General features: G+C 32.6%; 1 protein-coding gene across 1 annotated transcript in view; it reads right to left on the bottom strand.

The window, feature by feature from the left end:
- Positions 1-881: 881 nt before the first annotated feature.
- LOC136041454 (Fanconi anemia group A protein homolog) overlaps positions 882-22115 on the bottom strand; it is a gene marked incomplete at its 3' end in the record, with an annotated part of 50287 nt that continues 29053 nt past the window's right edge. The window contains 3 exon segments of the mRNA XM_065726135.1: positions 882-1027; positions 8167-8289; positions 20070-20314. Of these exon segments, the coding sequence (XP_065582207.1) occupies positions 882-1027; positions 8167-8289; positions 20070-20314 (514 nt within the window).

Below are 22115 nucleotides of genomic sequence, written 5' to 3'. Positions count from 1 at the left end.
GGGGCCCGGGGGCTGCCTTAAGATGATATATTATCTAAAAGAACTGAAGTTAATCATTTTTAATTAATCAGAAAACTACCTGATAAAAATATAACTTATCTTGGGCTTTTAACACACTTTTAGTGACATTTGAAGTCTCCTAACAAAAGGCGTTTGAGAAATAATGAAGTTATAGAAACACTTTTTCATGCAGGTATTGCAAAAATATGGAAGATACACATAAATCGCACCACTAGGGAAGAGAACGGGGCTACACTAAAAAAAAACCTACTTTGAGGACATTATTTTTCGATTACACCAATCTTTGGGGGCAACTCTACATAAAAATTATGCAGTAAATTTATGGACGTAAGATTTGTTGCTAGGATATATTAAAAGTATTATTTTAGACCAAAAAGCCACAGGTTCAATCCTTAAGGGAAAGGTGATAAATAAAAAAATATTTTTAAATCAATCCTATGGAGGTTACTTTTAATCAATCAATAGATAAAGACGAGAATTAACCCCACCCTCCTGAGACTTTTGACCCACACCTTCTGTGTAAAGGCAGGAACCGGAGCCCAGTCACCGAAGATAAAACGTACAACATAGAAAAGGAAAAAAAATTTTGCCAACAGAAAACATTCGCAAAGAGAAAATACTGCAAATGTTTTGGCCAAAACCTCGGCTAAGCGATCTCAGTGCGAAGAGAGAAAAAAAACCGTAAAGAAATAAATCCAAAAACCTAAAAAAAAAAAAATCGAAAGAGCCAGTTAAAGAATTAATTTCAAAGTTCTACGTTTTTTGAAGTCGTTTTGAGGCAGTGTGGTCTCAGGACTTATTCAGGAATCACATAAGTATTAATAAAGAAAAGCGTTAAAATAATTTCAGGATTTTCATACCTTGGACTAAGCAGCGCTGGAAGAAAACTTCCTTGATAATAGTTGATCCGGAAAATACTTGCTTCAATCAAAGTGTTTGGTATCTTCTCAGTTTTTTCGTATGATTCAACTGCCAGCTTAATGTCTACATCCACTTTTGACTGTTTCTAAAAATAAAACAAACTCTAAGGCAAACAATTCTTTTCCGGATGAACTTTCCTTGACTTTCTAAAGTACTAAGGACAATGTAAATGAAACCTAATTTTTATTGGTAAAATCAAAACTAATATGGAAATTTTAACATATTAAAAATCAGGACTTCAATTTTTAATCAAAACGACTTCTATTTGCAGATTTGCAGTTTGGTACTAGCAGGCACAGAATTCAAATATACGAAACTTGGAGGTTCAGAAAGAGGAAAAATATAGTAAATTATTAAGTTCACAAACCTAAAAAGATAAGAAAGCCAATTAAAGACTAAATTCCATAAATCTACATTGTTTTCTTAATTTATTTCGAGTCACTGTGGTTACAGATTTTACTTAAGAACCAATGAAAAGAAACCAACTACCTGACTTTCTAAAATAGCAAGGGCAGTGTAAATGAAATCCATTTTTTTAAAAATTTGTTACATAAAAATCGAGACTGCAATTTTTAATGTAAAAGATTTCAATTGCAAATTTCATCAGTAATCAATTCATCAGTAGCAGCAGGCAAAAAATTCCAAGATACGGAACGTGGAAAACAGAAAGAAAAATAGTAAATTATTAAATTGATAAACTTTAAAAAACAAAAGAAAATAAATAAAAAGAACCAATAAAAAAAAAAAATTCAATAACTCTACACTGTTTTATTAAGTCATTTTGAGCCAGGTTGGTCTCAAAATTTATTCAGAAACCAGTGAAAGGAACCAATTTCCTGAAAAGTGAAAATGAAATTCAATTATTTTTAAACTTGTTACATGAAAACTTCGACACCCATATATGTCTTTATAAAAAAATATGAAAAATCGGGACTTCATTTTTTAATGGAAAAAACTTCCATTTGCAGATTTGCAGTTACAAAAGTAGCAGGTACAAAATTTTAAAAAAACGAAACGTGAAAGAAAAAATTTGTTATAAAAATAGCATATAAGACATAATAATCACATAATTTAAGAAAGTATAGCTTTCTATTGAATGTGCAAGTGTCTTCGGTAATAAAAATTTTGCTGATGTTTGAACATTCACAGCGTTGCCACATTAGCAAAAATATCGTCCTGCGCTAAAACAAAATTCATAATATTGAAACAACAAAAGGATGAATATTGCAGATTTATTGTTTTCAGGAATGACTAGACCTAAAATGGATTCAGGGGCAAAAAATGTTTTATTTTGATGTCCTTGGTAATCCAAAGAAAGAGGCCGAACCAGCTGAGTGAAATTCAGGATTCGGCTCAGATATTAATTCCAGAAAATCTCTGGAAGTTTCATCCACCAAACTCCACAGCTTATCACTCAATTCTAAAGAAAGTTTTTCCAGAAAGCGATTGTTAACTCTAATTAAACAAGCAAAACCTATCAACTATTAAAGAGAAACATACAAAGATACCAATCACAAAATATTCGAAATCATCTCATCATCACATAATACATAAAATATAGCATCCAAACTAAAAAGAACATTTCAAACTGTCAGTTCATTCTGAGTATGTATAATGTCTAACAAACACACGCAAAGAAAATTACGCACTTAATTATATCTGCCATAACTGTAATCGTTTCCTTTGATTTTTAAATTGGAGGGTGATATATATTTACGTTGTGAATTTCAAATATGTCTTTTAATTGGAGATTTAGATTTCATTTTCTTTGCTCTGGATTTATTTATTTTTTAAATATTTGCCTTTAGTATTTCATTGTCTTTGCCTTTCATTTTTTTTTTCATTTTCTTTACCTTTAATTTTTTTTTTCTTGACAGTACTGATCTTAACCACCGTTTCATAATTGTTCCGTTTTTGTCTCTACTATAATTTGTAGTAGATCATAGATTTTTTTGGGCGGGGGGGGGCTAGAATACAAATAGCCTTTTTGTCTCTTTGTTTTGCTACAGAGGCTCTTAAGCCTCATTTCTTAGCTGATTTGTTTTTATTATCTTTTGTTTGGAATACTGATGGTCTTTTTCTTCTTCTTCTTTTCCTTCTAGAAAGGCTCATGTAAATAAATGAGCAACTGAATTCAGGAAATAGGGGAGGGGCCTTAGTTTGTCAAAATGTAAATAAAAGTTCATAAAATTAAAATAAACCCAAGTTAAGAAGTACTTTTGATCTATCTGTAGCCCTAACAAAATTAAAGAAACATTGGAGCTATTAGCTGACTGAAAATCAAATACAATCTTTTAAGTTCTCTCTAAGCACCATTAAGCACCGCTCATTCTGTTACACCACTGACACCATAAGAAGATGATCCGTGATTAAATTTTTACTTTAATTCAATATGGTACCATAATCTATCTTAATAGTGTTAATAATGAATCAAATAATAATAGAGATTTGGAAAAGAAATGCAAGGGTTAAGTAGTTCCCCAAGGAAGTGCACTAATTCATGGAAAAATGAAACAAATTAAACACTCGAACAGATAACGCACATACGATGCTTCATGTTTATATTAAAAAAAAATAATAATAGAAAAACAATTAAATGAGATTATGCTATAAAAATAAATTTCAGAAAATAACTATAAAGAGTGAAAAAGAGAGATAGAAAAAGGAGATAGGGGGGGAGGGTGAGAGAAAGATTCGTTTATCCTGGCATCTATTACTTCCGAGGACAGATATAAGTAATTGTTATATAGCTGGTTGCTATCGATCGTGAAAATCCGTAGATCGATACCCATAAATTCTGAGCCATTTTGCAACATATCAGTGTAATATTTCCACAAAGAGAAATTGTTTCCCCAACTAGCTGTCAATTTGTACCGACCAGGATGAACAAGCGGTTAAATCGTTAAAACCCATATGTACACCATATAGGTCCTGATTTACAATAGGATACAGACATTAAGAGTTTTCACAATCCTCCTACTCTTTTTTTCTATACTTACTCGTACTTCTACAAGTAGGGGAGCTCGGGGTCGAACTGGACGTGGGTTGAACCAGATACTGTCAATTACTCAGATATCATTTAATTAAAAATTCTACTCAAATTCGCAAGAATGTCATCTATTCTTAATGTATCCTAGTTTGGTTGATAGATCGTTTCAAAAGTAAAACTGCAAAAACTGTTTTATGTAGGTCATTTTTTTTCTGACACCTTGAACATTTATGTGTTATGTTGTAAGTATAAAACCAGATATTTTATCACTGGTTTCTTTAAATTCTCTTACAAATCTAGAATCGTGAAAAAGTTACGCTATCTATCTTTTCTTTTTGATGCTCTTAGTCCAGATGGCTCTATCTTTTGGATCGTGATGGGGGATTGATTCAAATATTTTTTTTTCGGGTTTAACTGAAATGTGTCCGGTTCTGCCCTACATGGGCAAGAGTAGATTATTATTTTATTTCATTTTTTTTGCTTAAAGCCAAGAATCTTAATGTTGTTATCTTAATTCACGAATTACTTTCTATATTCAGTAAGCAAAGAGACTGATTGTGAACAAGACTACTTGGCCAGTTCAAAATTAACAAAACAACATCTACCCAGATAAAATAACACTCTTAAACTAACCTGGGTAGTAATATTAAAACTTAAAGAGTTTGGCAGTTATTATTAGGATTTATTTTTTCCATGATTTTCTTAATCATCTCATCAGACAGACTAAGATTATCTTATTTCTTTGTTTAAGACCTGTTCAACCGTGACCTTCCCTTACTTTCTACAGGATCAGGAGTTTTATGCCTCGTTTGGCATCTAAAACTGAGACGTTCCGTGGAAAATTTTCCCATGGCATTCCTTTCATGCCACCAAGAAAGTTTTCCAAGGGTTTCCTTCCAGGGGTTTGATACATCAGTAATACTTTATTTAGGTGTGACTCTTTATGAGTATTGATTGCCATTGTTGCCATTTTTTGGTGGATTTGTGAAAATTCCTTACCTAATCACGCAATGATAACGTCTTTTGTTTATCTGGAATCTATTCAGGCAATAGACTATGTACCTAGCAGCAACTTATTTGCGCTACTTGGGACGATATATTTTGATTAGCTTTTAAGATATGATAATAGGCAGTAAGGTCAATTTATGAAAATTTAAGGCGGAGGGGGCAAAAAGTGCTTTTTAAAATCTAAGGATGAGGGCGATTTCCCAAATTTGGCGATTTCCCAAAAAAAGAGCATTTTTCAAAGAATTTTTCAAAAAAAATACATTGTCAGGCAGTGTTGGACATTTCAAATTCACATTTTTTCAGACTACCTGATACACACTTTTATCTTTTACGGGTTGACAAACAGTTTGACAATAAATTCGGTTATCGAATAGATTTCGAGGTATGTTTTCAGAATTTAAAATCTGATAATGTTTTCAACCATAACTTCAAGTTAATTTTCAGTATTTTGATGTTTACACACTTTCAAACTACCTAACGCAGACTTTTATCTTTCGACAACTGTCAAATATTTTACAATAAAGTTGTTGAATAGATTTCCAAGTGCGTTTTCAAAACTAAAATCTTATACTTCGACAACCATAACGTTAAGCCAATTTTTAGTATGTCAATGTTCACGTAGTTTCAAACTACCTAAGACAAGCTTTTATCTTTCGACAAATGTAAAATATTTTGGTTATCAATTCAGCTATTGAAAATATTTAGTGGTACGTTTACAGAATTTAAGATTTATTATTTTGTTAACCATAGTTAACCATACCTGTTAATTCAAACAATTAAGTTAATGGTTAATAATTAATTGGTTAATCATTAATTAATTAATAATTAATACATAAATTAATAATAATTAAAATAAATAAAATATAAATAATATAAAATAATTGCGTTAATTAATTAAAAGCTTATTAATTAAGGGTAATAAATTATATAAGGTGAATTATATAAGGTAAATTATATAAGGGTAAGTAAGTTATTAAAAGTTTATGAATTAAATTAATTATAAAGTTTTATTACAAAATAATTGCAATAATAAAATAATTAAAATATGAATTAATAATAATAATTAATTAATAATTAATTAATTAGTTAATAATTAATAATAATTAATGGTTAATAATTAAGCTAAGGGTTAATAAGTTAATGGCATTAAGTAACCATTAAGTTAACCATAGTTGTTAAACACCATAGTTAGGGCAACTTCGAGTATTTTAACATTCACCCATTTTCATACTACCTGACGCACGCTCTTATCTTTCGACGTCAAACATTTTGATAGTAAATTCTCCTATTGAATAGCTTTTTAACTACGTGTTCAGAATTTAAAAATCATATACTTTGTTAACCATTATGTTAAGGTAATTTTTAGTATTTCAATGCTAACACACATTCAAACTATCTCACGCACACGTTCTATTTTGTGACGACTGTCAAATATTTGGATAATAAACTTAATTACCACTGGGTAGATTTCCAAGCATATTTTCAGATTTTAATAATATCATACTTTGTAAGCCATAACGTTAAGGTAACTTTGAGTATTTTAGCGTACACACTTTTGACGCCTGGCAGATATTCTGATAATAAATCCAGTTAATATCGGATAGATTTCCATGTACGTTTTTAGAATTGAAAAAGTCTTATACTTCGTCACCCATAGCGTTAAGGTAATTTTGAATATTTTACCGTTCCCAGACTAAGGCACACACTGTGCCATCTAAGGCACACCTTTTTTTCAACAATGCCAAATATCTTGACAATAAATTTCAGTTACCACTGAGTAGATTTGCAGGTAAGTTTTAAGAATTTTGATGTTCCTATTCTTGGTTAGGGATTTTATGAAAATGATTAAGTGTTCCAGCTTATTTTAAAAAATTATACTTTGTCAGCCATAACGTTAAGGTAATTTTGAGCATTTTAATGTCCACACACTCTCGATAGTTGTTAAATATTTTGATAGTAAATCCGGCTAACATTGGATTGAAATCTGGTAAGTTTTCTGAATTTAAAAATTTTACACTTTGTCGCTCATAACGTTAAGGTAATTTTGAACATTTTACCGTTCAGTCACATTGGAACCACCTAACGCTAAATTTTATTTTTCGAATATGCCGAATATCTTGACAATAAATTTCAGCTGCCACTGAGTAGATTTGGAGGTAAGTTTCAAGAATTTTGATGTTCCTATTCTTTGTTAGGGATATTATTAAGATCATTGAGTGTTCCAACGTTTTTAAAAAGTTATACTTTGTCAGCCATAACGTTAAGGTAATTTTGAGTATTTAATGTTCGCACACTGTCGATGGTTGTCAAATATTTGACAGTAAATCCAGTTAACATTGGATAGGTTGCAGGTACATTTTTAGAATTTAGAAATTTTACACTTTATCGGTCATAACGTTAAGATAATCTTGAATATTTCCTCGTTCACACACATTCAAACCACCTAACGCACACTTTTATTTTTCATCAATGTCAAATATTTTGACACCAAATTTCAGTAGCCCCTGAATAGATTTGCCAAAGTTTACCGTGAGTAGATTTGCGAAGTATTACCATGTTTGATGTCCCTATTATTTGTTAGTCTCCGGACTAACAAATTATGTTAGTTCAGTGTGTGGACATTAATTATGTTTTTTCCGGACCCTATTTAGTCTCCGGAAAAAAAGAACTATTTGAACAAGGGCTAAGTGCTGCAACATCTATACAGTCAGAATCAGAGTACAGATCTCATCTAATAAGTGGTAAAAATGTTCATTCGTTTCATTTCTTGTATCAAAATCACTTTTTCATTTGTATTTTTCTCATGGAAGTGATTGTTTCAACGTTTATAATATTTCAAACAAGCTAATACACCCATTTATGTTTCGACTGCTGTCAAACCAAAGCATTTTATTTTTTAATAGTAACTGGCTAAAAACATGTCGAGGGACAAGCAGAATACAATATAATTGGATCGTATCCTCTTTAGTGACCATAGAGAAAAACATATCGAGCCACCTACCCTCAAATACAAAATTCTAAGTCTGCTTACCCTTCTCCCTGCAGAAAAAACCGATAGTGTTTGTCAATCTCCCAGCCGTGAGACTAAACTACCTGATTATGTTTAATACTCGCCTTTGATGAAACCTACGGAATATTTTTCATCTCTAGAATGAGAAGTACTCACTTGCCTTAATGCTTTATGCACAAAATTCAAGAATATAAAGAAAGATAATGTGGTGACTTACAGAAAACGGAGTGGTGTCAAATGCTTCATCAAGAAAATTGATTCTCTCCTTGTGTCTTTTGAGAAATTCACTAAGTTTATACTCCATTCCGGGTGGAACTGCTGGCGGGTTTGAAACGTGAATCTGCTCAAAATAAAATAAAAATGTAACCACAGGTACCCAGAGCTAAAAGACTTACATTGAGGGATCGATAAATTAAAAACATAGGTACACAAGACCGAGAGTTTTCGATCCTTGGATCAAAAGAAAGACTTATCTTCTTCATTTTCATGATATTTTGGTAGCCTAAATGTGTTACTCCTGCTTAAACTAACACTGTTTCTATGTTGTCATCTGTTAATACAGTTAAAACCAAAAACAAAATCATAGGTGTACAAAGCCAAAAAAATTTATTGGGGGATTAGAAATCAGCTACTTTTTTTTTCCACAGCATGTTGGTAATTTAAACTTGTAAAATTATTCTTTAGGTAAAGTCATCGGTTTCTTGTTATTTGGATGTACTAACTCAAAAGAAGCTATATTACACAACGCAAATTTTAAAACACAGATGAAACTACTAGACCCATAGCTTTAGCTGTTTTTTTTTTGTTTTTTTTTACTATTATTAGTCGCTTCAATCGTCTTTTGTCCCGAGAAGATTTTCTTTGACATCCAAGATACAACAGAAACACATTTGATTTGAAAAGTCCCATCTGAAAACTCTTTATGAGGATGAAAACAGCGGATATAACGCATTTTAGAAAAACAATTAAAACAGTGAAACAAATAAAATTCGAAAAACAAACCAGATCGGCGTTGCATGGGCCACGTGAGGTGTTGCTGCAACCCTTGTTCGGCTTCACCGAGTAATGTGTTGCGAGAGCAACACTTCGGTTTTATTTCCTCGCTTCGATTAAACGCTGAAGTTGTTAATCTATTAGGATCTTAAAATAAATACTAGGCACACCAACTCGCAAAAGTTGCAAGCCCCTCATTCCAACTAGCAAAAGTTGCAAGCCCTTCATCGCTAAAGATGATTGTAGCCTAACAGTCGATTATTACTCACAAGTCCCCTTCATGTCTTACCACTGGAACCATTTTGGTCTTACCATCGAATACACCGGAAACAAATATTAGGTACATAAACTAGCAAAAGTTGCAAAACCCTCATTGCAGAAGATGATTATGAGCTAACAGCCGACTGTTGCTTAAAACTTCCCTATATGTCTCACAATTGGTATCGGCCTATTTTTGGTTTCAGTGTGTACTTTACTACTGAAGTTGTTAACCCCTTTAAACTTTCAAACTGGTATATCTTATGAAAGAAATTTTCTAACGAAAGATGGATGATCAGCTCATCAAGATCTATCGACTGCCATCGAAAAAAAATTCTATCTGTCTTAGTTCAAAAATTAACTTTTTGTCGTAGGCCTAGTTTCTAACGTCAGCACTTAGAAAGGAGCAAAGGACAAACACTAATTTCTTTAGCAATGAGAAAACTTTTAAAGTTTAAGAGGTACATCTGATACCATTTCTCTACCATAATCCCAAGTGCAAAAAAAACGAATGATAAACTCAGCTAAAATCACCGACAGAAATGGGTAGAAACAATAGATGGCAGCACTTTCGGTCCCCACTTTTTTATTTCTGTAATTTTTTCTATTTATCACTCAAAGAAGATATATTGGCTCTGGGGCCGGGTAACTGCCGCATATATTTAACACTTATAGATCTTAGTTCATTTTCAATTTGAAACTGGTGCCTGCCTGCTTGCCTGCTAGAACGGAGCTTTCCACTCGAAAGCATAAACATAGTTTAATGAAACGAAAGCTTCACTGCAGAACTTCAGATAATTCTCTCAGACGTAGGCTATAAAACTCCAAGTCACTTCACACACTATAGGCTCTGGCTCAAGGACAAGCGAAAATGATTCTTTTTGGCCCCAGGTAAGAGCTCTACGAAGGTTTCCAAAATGCAAGGTCATATTTATCAATCCGGCCTAAGGTCCACACTTTCCGTAAAAATCGCAAAAGTTAGACCCTTACCACTTTCTAGGAATAAGCTGAAATCGGGGTGCTAGGAACCAAAAAAAAGAAAAAGCAAGACAAAACCAAAGAGTTGCTCTCGCAACACAATAAAATAGCGGAAAATAGATTAGACCGTTCATTCCTTCATTAACAATGCTTCGCGAATAAAAACATCCTCAGGTCAGCAGGGATCAAACCCTGGACCACGGATCTCCAGGAAAAGATTAAACCCCTTCTGCACTGTAATTTCAGGAAAAGATTATAGTTGCAGTAACTGCAACCTAGTAAACAGCAAACCATGGCCCAGAGTTGCCAAAGTTTTTAGAAAAAGCTTAAAAACTACCAAAAAATAACTACTTTCCATGTACTTTTAAAGGATACTATCATCCTTTAAAAGTTTCTATGATATGCAGCGCTAGGATAGCGCTATGTTGCCAATGATATTGCTTATATACCCTTTTGAAAACCTGCTTGCATATAGTTTTGTTGTTTAATTGAAACTCCCCGTTAACTCTATTTTTTTTTTGAATAAAAAAGCAAGTTTTTTTTTTAACTGAAAGTAAGAAGCAACATCGAAATTTAATATAAACAGAAAATAACACATATATGTGAGATACCTCGTGATATACCCTTCTCAATCCCTCGTTCTTAAAGCTAAAGTTTGACTTTTTGTACCAATTCTCAATGAACGACTCCTGAAACACAAGAGCCGTTTAATTAGAATAATATGCTTTTCTTAAAGTTCTAAAAATAGCTCCAGCGTCAAAAGCAATGTATTGAGGAGAGGGTAGCATCCCTCATATAAGTATTAATTTCTATTTGTTTTAAGTTTTGATGTTCCTCCTTACTTCCGTTTGAAAAACTTTTTTTGTATTTAATCAAACAGTTCGTGGTAACGAACTGTCGTAAGGAGCGACCCGGCTAATAGTAACCAAAACTAACCGGCTAATAGTAACCAAAACTCTAAAACATTGTATTTTGATATCAATAGGTACATCGAAAGAATTGCATTTTAATGCTGATTTTAAATATATAAGGTTCATCAAGTTTAGTCTTACCCATCAAAAGTTACGAGCCTGAGAAAATTTGCCTTATTTAGGAAAATAGGGGGAAACACCCCCTAAAAGTCGTAGAATCTTAACGAAAATGACATCATCAGATTCAGCGTATCAGAGAACCCTACTGTAGAAGTTTCAAGCTCCTATCTACAAAAATGTGGAATTTTGTATTTTTTGCCAGAAGACAAATCACGGGTGCGTGTTTATTTGTTTGTTTGTTTTTGTTTTGTTTTTTTCAGGGGTCATCGTATCGACCAAGTGGCCATAGAATGTCACAAGAGGGCTCATTCTAACGGAAATGAAAAGTTCTAGTGCCCTTTTTAAGTGACCAAAAAATTGGAGGGAATCTAGGCCCCCTCCCACGCTCATTTTTTCCCAAAGTCAACGGATCAAAATTTTGAGATAGCTATTTTGTTCAGCATAGTCGAAAACCATAATAACTATGTCTTTGGGGATGACTTACTCCCCCACAATCCCTGGGGGAGGGGCTGCAAGTTACAAACTTTGACCAGTGTTTACATATAGTAATGGTTATTGGGAAGTGTACAGACGTTTTCAGGGGGATATTATTTTGTTTGGGGGTGGGGCTGAGGGGAGGGGGCTATGTTGGAGGATCTTTCCTTGGAGGAATCTGTAATGGGGGAAGAAAAATTCAATGAAAAGGGCGCAGGATTTTCTAGCATTACTATAAGAAAACAATGAAAAATAAACATGAAAACGTTTTTTTCAAATGAAAGGAAGGAGTAGCATTGAAACTTAAAACGAACAGAGATTATTACGCATGTGAAGGGTTCTAAAAATACTTTAGCATAAAGAGCGAGGTATTTAAAAGGAGATAAATACCTCGCTCTTTATGCTATAATATTTTTAGTAATTTCAACTATTTATTCTACGACCTTTCCGATTCAGGGGTCATTCTTAAAGAATTGGGACAAGACTTACGATTTAGTGTAAAGAGCGAGGTATTAACGAGGGTACAAACCCCCTCATATACATAATAAAAATATAAGATTATGAAAGTTTTTACGTAAGTTAATTCTTAAGTTACGTATATTTTTTACTAATAAAAACGTTCGTTAAAAATTAAAAGTTCTAGTTGCCTTTTTAAGTAACCAAAAAATTGGAGGGCAACTAGGCCTCCTTCTCCACTCCTTATTTCTCAAAATCGTCTGATCAAAACTAAGAGAAAGCCATTTAGCCAAAAAAAGAATTAATATACAAATTTCATTTTAATAATTTATGTGCGGAGAGCCAAAACCAAACATGCATTAATTCAAAAACGTTCAGATATTAAATAAAAAAAACTAATTTTTTTAGCTGAAAGTAAAGAGCGACATTAAAACTTAAAACGAACAGAAATTACTCCGTATATGAAATGGGTTGTCCCCTCCCCAATCCCTCGATCTTTACGCTAAATTTTGACTCTTTGCCACAATTTTACTTTTTAAAAGAATTAAAAGCTATAATTATTATAGCTTTTATAATATATAAAGAATATAAAGCTATATTTATTAAAAGCTATTATAACTTGTTGGAGCGGTAGCTAGTAACGAAGTAAGAGACCATCACGCCCCATACTAAGAAATAGAATACCTCGAAACTCTTAAAAATAGAGTCAGATCGAAACACGAAATACAATAGTAGAGTCACCTTGTATGAAAACTCCCCATAGGAAAATTATAGCTCTTTGGTTTGAGTAACGAGGAAAATCCATTGGCTTGAAAAACAAGAAAAGTAACTGCAAGCACGATATTCTGTATCGATGGCATTTTTTCCGTTTTTCTCCGCAGCTAGCGGGCAGGGGAACATCATAGAGAACTGTTTAATGGCTCATTTTAAAGGAAAAAGATGAATTTAAAAACCTTCTGTAATTAAAAAACAATTTCTAAAATAGAATAATTATCTAACGAAAGACATAATTTTTGCACAATCCGGTTTGCAGCAGAAGCTAGCAACCTAGCAAGAGACGATCAGGCCCCGTACTAAGAAATACAATAGCCAGAATTTCCTAAAAACCCTTGGCTTACCGTCCCTTGGCTTGAAAACCAAGAAAAATGGCTAGAGCCACAATATTCTGCATATACTATATCTTTTTTCCTTAGATAGCAGAGCACTGAAACATCGTAGGGAGCTGTTTAATCGCTCATTTGAAAGAAATTGAGTTTTTTAAATATAATCAAGTTTTTGCGTAAAACTTCATTTTGTCTATAGCACTGTAGTAGTTTACTTTTTTATAATTTTAGTAATTTGCCACCTCTACGTGCTCTTGAACGCCCTGCTCTCTACGCTAAAGTTTTTTTTTACTGTTTTAAGAAGTAGAGCTGAAAGAAAGAGTCTAACTTTAGCGTAAGGAACGAGGCGTTAAGGAGGTTTAAACTTAAACTAGTCTAACCTTATATATTTAAAATCAGCATGAAAATGCTTCTTTTGATGTGACTATTGTTATAATTTTTTTTTTCCCATGGGTGATCGTATCGACCAAGTGGTCCTAGAATGTTGCGAGAGGGCTCATTCTAACGGAAAAGAAAAGTTGTAGTGCCCTTTCTAAGTGACAAAAAAATTTGGAGGGCACCTAGGCTCCCTCCCACGCTAATTATTTTCCCAAAGTCAACGGATCAAAATTCTGAGATAGCTATTTTGTTCAGCGTAGTCGAAAAACCTTATAACTATGTTTTTGGGGACGACTTACTCCACCACAGTCCCCGTGTTTGGGGCTACAAGTTACAAACTTTGACCAGTGCTTACATATAGTAATGGTTAGTGGGAAGTGTACATATGTTTTCGGGGGTATTTATTGGTTGGGCGAGGGGTTGAGAAGAGGGGGATGTGTTGGGGGAGCTTTCAATCGAGGAATTTGTCATGGGGGAAGAAAATTTCCATGAAGGGAGCGCATAATATTCTAGCGTTATTAAAGAAGAACAATGGAAAAATAAATATGAAAAAGTTTTTTCAACTGGAAGTAAGGAGCAGCATTAAAACTTAAAACGAACAGATATTATTACGCATATGAGGGGCTCATCTCCTCCTAATACCTTGCTCTTTACGCTAAAGTATTTTTAGCAATTTCATCTATTTATTCTACGGCTTTTGTGAGTCAGGGGTCATTCTTAGTTAATTAGGACAAAATTTAAGCTTTAGTGTAAAGAGCGAGGTACTGACGAGGGGGCGAACCCCCTCATATATGTAATAAAAACATGAAGATACAAAAGTTCGTTACGTAAGCTAATTTATAAGTTACGTATATCTTTTACTAATAAAAACATTCGTAAAAAAATAAAAGTTCTAGTTGCCTTTTTAAGTAACCAAAAAATCGGAGGGCAACTAGGCTTCCTCCCCCGCTCCTTTTTTTCTCAAAATCATTCGATCAAAACTACGAGAAAGCCATTTAGCCAAAAAAATAAATATGCAAATTTCGTTTTAATTATTCCTCTGCGGAGAGCCAAAATCAAAACATGCATTGATTTAAAAACGTTCAGAAATTAAATATAAAAAAACAAGTTTTTTTTAACTGAAAGTAAGGAGCGACATTAAAACTTAAAACGAACAGAAATTACTTCGTATATGAAAGAGGCTGCTTCCTCATCAACGCACCGCTCATTACGCTAAAGTTTTTTTTTGTTTTAAAGAGAAGAGTTGAGAGAAAGAGTCAAACTTTAGCGTAAAGAGCTGGGCGTTGATGAGGAAGCAGCCCCTTTCATATACGAAGTAATTTCTGTTAGTTTTAAGTTTTAATGTCGCTCTAAGCTCTAAAAGAGCTCAACAATAAAATTCCATATCAAACAAACACAACTTAGAAAACAATAGGAAAATTTTCTCATGATATTGAAATTCAATTCAGTGAATATTTTGACTCAATATGATTGTATGGATGAGTAGGGTTAAGGCCTCATTCAAGTGCTTGTCTATATTAATCACTAATTTAGGAAAACAGTCTTCCTTTTCTCCTTCAGTCTCTCTCTTTTTTTTCTTTTTTTTTGTGTGTGTTTGTGCTGTTGCATTGGTGATTTCTCTTTTCATGATATATATATATATATATATATATATATATATATATATATATATTAAAATTTCATAAGAATCCCCCTAAACCACGGTTTATTGCTGGAGCAGCTAAATGTCCAACCCGCATTGCTGCTACTGACCTCTCTTTAATTTTAAAGGAAATTGTAAATAAACTTAAAACCTATTGTTCTGGTATTAAAAAATTTTCGAATTTTAATCCATATTGGAGTGTTAATAATTCACTGCAGGTGATAGATTCTTTAACAATGGTTTCAGCTAAAAGAATTGAGTCTTTCGATTTTGCGACAATGTATACTAATTTATCACTCAATTTAGTGTTAGATAATTTAAAAACTGTTATAAAGAAATCTTTCCTCTTATCTAGTAAAAGGTTCTTAAAAATAGACAGTTATAATAAAAAAGCCATATGGACAAACTGCTTTAATACTACAGTTAACTTGAGATGTTACAGCTTGGATATGATTTTTGAGTTATTGGAATTTGTTTTATACAATACTTATATAAGATTTGGGGGTGATTTGTACAAGCAAATTATGGGAATTCCCATGGGGGGGAATGCCAGCCCATTTATAGCTGACTTGTTTTTAAGTCAACTAGAATATAAATATATGATGGATAAGAATAACCCAATTAATTTAAAACATGCTTTGTCAAATAATAAAAGATATTTAGATGATATTTTGGTCTTAAATTGTAAGGATTTCATTGATATTTCTAAAAATATATATCCATCAGAGCTTATTCTTGAGCCTAGTCATGGCGCTGGTCATGAAGATCATTTCTTAGATTTAAATATTAATATTTGTGATAATAATAAATTAAGTTTTAAAATGTATAATAAAACGGATGATTTTGATTTTGAAGTGATTAGTTTCCCATTCCCTGAAAGTAATATACACTCAAATATCACATATTCAGCGTTTTTCTCACAGTTACTTCGTTATGCAAGGATTTGTAGTAATTATATTGATTTTAAAAATAGATGTAAAATCTTAAGCCAAAAATTGATATCAAGAGGTTTTTCTGCAAATAAATTAACTTGGCAATTTAAAAAATTTAGTTTTCATTATAACGAACTTTTAAATAAATATCAAAAGAATCATCTAGAAATACTTAAAGAAATTTTTGACTAATTTCGGAGGTTCGAGAAATGTTGTCACAGCGCCATTTATTTTGAATTGTGTTTCTATTTGAGCGGAATTTTTAAAAAATTAGCCACATGGTAAAGATGAATTATATAATTGTTTAGTTCATTCAGGTTTTTTGCAATGTGTTAATATTTGTGATTTGGTAAAATTTATAATATTTAGTTTACCTATTGTTGCTAAAGGGAGGGATATATTAATAGGATAAGCTTGTTTTGGTTTTACTTGGTTGTTTTACATTTGCTGTTTTTTTCATAGACATGTATTTTGGGGGTGATACCTGACGCGGGGATGCCATGGATATTCTGTGGTAGCCACAACACTGTGCTGGGTAGAGAATTTAGAGTGGCGAAACCCTATATAGGCCAGTGTATTCTCCTGATGAGCCCTTATGTTGGGTGTTGCCTCTGAATTATTTGTCTATATTATTTTTTCTATGGTTTGGTAAATGACGACTTATACTTATTGACGACATGACTGCCTGTCCATGGATTATTCTTTATGGTTGATTGTGTGTGGCTATGCTGTTTGACCTATGTGATTGTATGGATGAGTAGGGTTAAGGCCTCATTCAAGTGCTGGTCTATATTAATCACTAATTTAGGAAAACAGTCTTCCTTTTCTCCTTCTGTTTCCTTTTTTTTTTTTTTTTTTTTTTTTTTTTTTTTTTTTTTTTTTTTTTTTTTTTTTTTTTTTTTTTTTTTTTTTTTTGTGTTTGTGCTGTAGCATTGGTGATTTCTCTTTTCATGATATATATACTTTCTATTTTTAAACTTATTTCTGTTAATCCAATGTTTACCATAAAAAAAAATATAGTTTCAAACTATTTTGAAACTGACCAGATAAATAGTATAATCGCGGCATTAAAAATGTTTGAACCCATAAAATAGCTGTTGAACAGAAAAGAAATAGGTTAAACAGAACCTTAAATGGAACAAAAAATTGATTTACAGGAAAGGAACTGTGAAGATACACTGAGCCGAATGACACTGCAGTAATGCGTTGAATCAATCAGTCAACCTCAACCTCTTGAACCTAGAATCTGGAACATAACGACTTACCAACTCAGCTACATCGGCTTGAATACATTCGTTTTTGAATTGGTATATGATGAAATAATTCAGACAAACACGGACGTCACTCGACAGACAGACAGACAACTTATATATATATATATATATATATATATATATATATATATATATATATATATATATATATATATATATGTATATATATGTATATATATATATATATATATATATATATATATATATATATATATATATATATACATATATATATATATATATATATATATATATATATATATATATATATATATATATATATATATATATATATATATATATATATATATATATATATATATATATATATGCAAACTTGTATTAAAATCAGAAAATTAAAACTAAAAATACTTTAATTTTTTTTCAAACAACCCTAGTATCCTTACTTGCAGCGAATTTCAACCCCGACCGATAAATAAACTAATATGAGAAGATAAATTCATTCAAACGAAACAGAACAAAATAATAAAATACAAGTTTTCAAAGCTAATCTTGCTATTTTGGCAGCTAGCCTCAAAGGCCTTTTTGTAACTGGTTCAACACTATTATAAATTGATTTAGTAAAATATTTTGTTAGATCATGTAATTAAATTTGAGCATAAAAAATTTAGTGAGACGGACATAGGGCCAAAATATTCACTGATTTGAATTCCATAGTCTTGAAAAAATTTCCCTATTGTTTCCAAGTTGTGTTTGTTTGATATGGAAAGGCAGTGTGGTCTTCGTCGCTATATAAGATTCCATAGTATAGAATTTCTGTTACCTATTCTTTTTTTCATTTTTTGTCTACTTCTTTTCTTACTTTTGCTACTCTTCTTCATGGCAATTGGAAGTATAGGGTAATTTGGAAAGAGCTCATTAATAAGATTTCATAGTATAGAATTTCAGTTACCTGATCTTTTTTCATTTTTGTCTACTTTTTTTTTCTCATCTAACTTTGAAAAATGGTAATTTTTTTATTTAGTTCTCTTGAGCCTCCCAATTTGTGGAGGCTGTCCCTTAGCCTAAATTTTATAGATCAGGGGAGACTCATTATTGTCAAATGAGCGTATCTACAGTTTCTTAAGACAAGCTAAGGGTATTAGGCTGAAACATTCAGGACGTGTCGAAGGGGATGTTGAAATAAATTACAATATATCATATGCATCCATGTTGTTATAAGGGGCAGTTAAATAATTCAAGACCTTGACAACTCAAGTTCCTATTAAAACTAAAAGCTTTGCGAGTCCTTTAGGTTTGATTTCACAAGAGCTAAGAGCTCATATGGCACTTGTGACGAGGTCGGAAGAGCCAAGAGCTCATATGGTATGAGCTCTAGTTAACGCCGGTCGGGATTTAAAATAAGAGCTCTGAGTCACGAAGTCCTTCTAAATATCAAAATTCATTAAGATCCGATCACCTACCCGTAAGTTAAAAATACCTCAATTTTCCTAATTTTTCCTCTCCCTTCAGCCCCCCCAGATGGTCGAATCAGGAAAACGACTTTATCAAGTCAATGTGTGCAGCTCCTTCACACGTCTAACAATTTTCATCGTCCTAGCACGTCCAGAAGCACCAAACTCGCCAAAGCACTGAACCCAACCACCTTACTCCACCAAAGAGAGCGAATCCAGTCCGGTTATGTCAATCACGTATCTACGACATGCATAAGCGTTTCCCAAGATTTCCGGTTTCCCCTCCAACACCCCCAATGTTAAAGGATCTGGTCGGGATTGAAATAAGAGTTCTGAGACATGAGTTCCTTCTAAATATCAAGTTTCATTAAGATCCGGTTACCTGTTCTTAAGTTAAAAATACCTCATTTTTTTGAATTATTCAGAATTAACCCTCCCCCCTAACCTCCCCCAAACAGAGCAGATCCGTTCCGGTTATGTCAATCCCGTATCTAGGGCTTCTGATTATTTTTCTCACCAAGTTTCATCCCGATCCCTTCATTCCAAGCCTTTTCCCAGATTTTAGGTCCCCCCCCCTATTTCAGCGGATCTGGTCGGGATTTAAAATAAGAGTTCTGAGACACGATATCCTTCCAAACATAAATTTTCATTAAGGTCCCATCACTCGTTCGTAAGTTAAAAATACTTCATTTTCTCTATTTTTTTCCGAATTAACCGACCCCCCACTTCCCCCCCCCAGAATGTCAAATCATGAAAACGACTATTTTTAATTTAATCTGGTCCGGTCCCTGATACAGCTGCCAAATTTCATCGTCCTAGCTTACCTGAAAGTGCCTAAAGTAGCAAAACCGGGACAGACAGACCGACAGAATTTGCGATTGTTATATGTCACTTGGTTAATACCAAGAGCCATAAAAACCTAAAACTGTCAAGGTGCCACAATCACATGCATCTGACGTTCCGTTGAATTTATTTCTGTATTATTTCGTCTTCAAATATTCCGTTATATTCAATGTGCTAAAAATTTGATTTTTTGCTACCAGGAAGAATTTTAATTATAAGACTAAAAATTATAATTTTAATTTGATTAGATCAGGGCAAGTGTGTGAAATACTAACTACAGAAGTTATCCTTATGTTTCTTTGATCTTCCCAAATCAACATAAATAAAAGCTGGAAAAAATTACCTTAAGTGTTGGCAAAGACTCGTGCTGAATCAAAGACAGAAGGGTATCAACTAAGAAAACAAATTTTCTACCACTTGAAGCAGGGCTTGTTGACAGGTCTCCAAATGTTTCAGAAAACCATCGTTGATACGAAGGGAATAAGTGTTGGCCTTCTCCACCCGCCTGTCTCGCAACCAAAAAAGCTGTTAACAACCAATCTTCTTTACTCTCCTGAAGACTATCAACGAGCCATTTGCTAATCTGTTCTGTAAAAATGTAACTATATCAAATGGTTGAAAAGGCTTTGAGTGAATGGGGAACAGGGGAACTCGGGGAGGTCTAGTGAGAGAAAAGAGAATCAGATTACTTTTCATGAGAGAAAGGGGACCATAATTATACATGAGGGAAGCTCGACCTTGATCAAACTCTTTGGTAGGACAGGGTATTGAGAAACGCCCCAGTAAAAAGTTGATTTTAACAAAATGTTTAATTACACAAGCTAAAAGAGTGCCTTCTGCTATCATCAGTTAAGCATAAAATTAACATTAATCCCATTAGAATATTCATAGTATTGAGCAAAGATGAACCAAGTATCACTGATTCAAAAACTATATCTAATACTAAATAGCTCAACTTATTATGACTAAACATTTCAATTTCATTAGTACATAAAATTAAGAATAACAGGCCTAGATTCACTAGGCCAAGAGCTGCGTTACCGGTCTGCTTTGCGGGCTTTTTGACATTTCATTACACTCAGCTCTACCGCCTCGCACACGTAGTCGTTTTGTATTCTTTAAAGATAATTTTTTTACATCTTAATCTCAAAATTTGAGATTTTAACCTGCAAGGATTTAATCAATCAAAATTCAAAAATACTATGTTTTCTTAAATTTACTTATCGAATTATTTAGTTATTCTTACTTTTTAGTCATTTCATTTTTTTTCTGCTCACTCACGATTCATTTATTAATCATTAAAACGTACTTGTGATTCATAGACTGTTTGCTACCAGATATATCTGAGAAAGGATACAGAGAAAGGATATCTGAGAAATAATACCTGAGAAAAGATACATGAGATAAGATTCATTAGAAAGCATATAGAGAAAGAATACCTGAGAAAGGATAAATCAGATAAATCTGAGAAAGGATACCCAGAAAGGGTACCTGAGAAAGAATGCCTGAGAAAGGATATATAAGATACATCTGGGAAATATCCCAAGAGTCAATCGGACGTATCCTGTGGTATTGGCCCACGTAACCCATTCCTGGAAAAACAGAGAAAAAGCGAAATAAATTATCATCTGTTTTGGCCACACACTCTTAAGAAACTGTCCCAAAGACGGAAAGTGATTGTATTGTGGTACCCACATTTGACATTCAAAAACGGGTTCATTTGCTAATTATTCTTATGTAAAAATTGACAAGTTCGAATTATTTTTTAATTATATCTTTATGAGAAAACTGATTAAAACACTGAAATCAATATATATATATATATATATATATATATATATATATATATATATATATATATATATATATATATATATATAAACATTTTACTTCAATTAGCTTATCAAGTGATTGATTAATTCGGTATAAGCCAAGAAAACTACCTGGAGAGAAGGACACATGTTAAGAAAACAATTCTTACTTAATAATATGCAGAATAATTATAGTTAACACTTTTTGAATGCCGCTAACCTTTATATTCACTTATTTCAGCGTTTTCCCTATTTATCTAAGAAATTTAAAACTTTTTCCCAATAATCTTTGTTTAATTTTGAAAAGTCTACTAAATGCAGCACTGTCAACTCAAGATTCTTGTCTTTTTCTGAAACAAAGCGCTATCTATGGTTTTTTTCATAGAATTACCTTTAGTCAATAGACTTTTTTCACGAATATTGTGTTAACGCCACAGCAATTACTTCAACGTCCTCTACAAACAGGTTTTGTAAAGGATTATCTGTTTCAGAAATGATTCAAAACTGAAGAAAAGCTATTGAAAAATGATACATATATTAGAAAAATTGGAAAAAGATATATGATATAAGATATGGAA

The sequence above is a fragment of the Artemia franciscana genome, unplaced genomic scaffold (genome assembly GCF_032884065.1).
Source record: "Artemia franciscana unplaced genomic scaffold, ASM3288406v1 PGA_scaffold_23, whole genome shotgun sequence".
NCBI lineage: Eukaryota > Metazoa > Arthropoda > Branchiopoda > Anostraca > Artemiidae > Artemia > Artemia franciscana.
The sequence above is the reverse complement of the archived record's forward strand: the minus strand, read 5'-3'. Positions and strand labels throughout refer to the sequence as shown.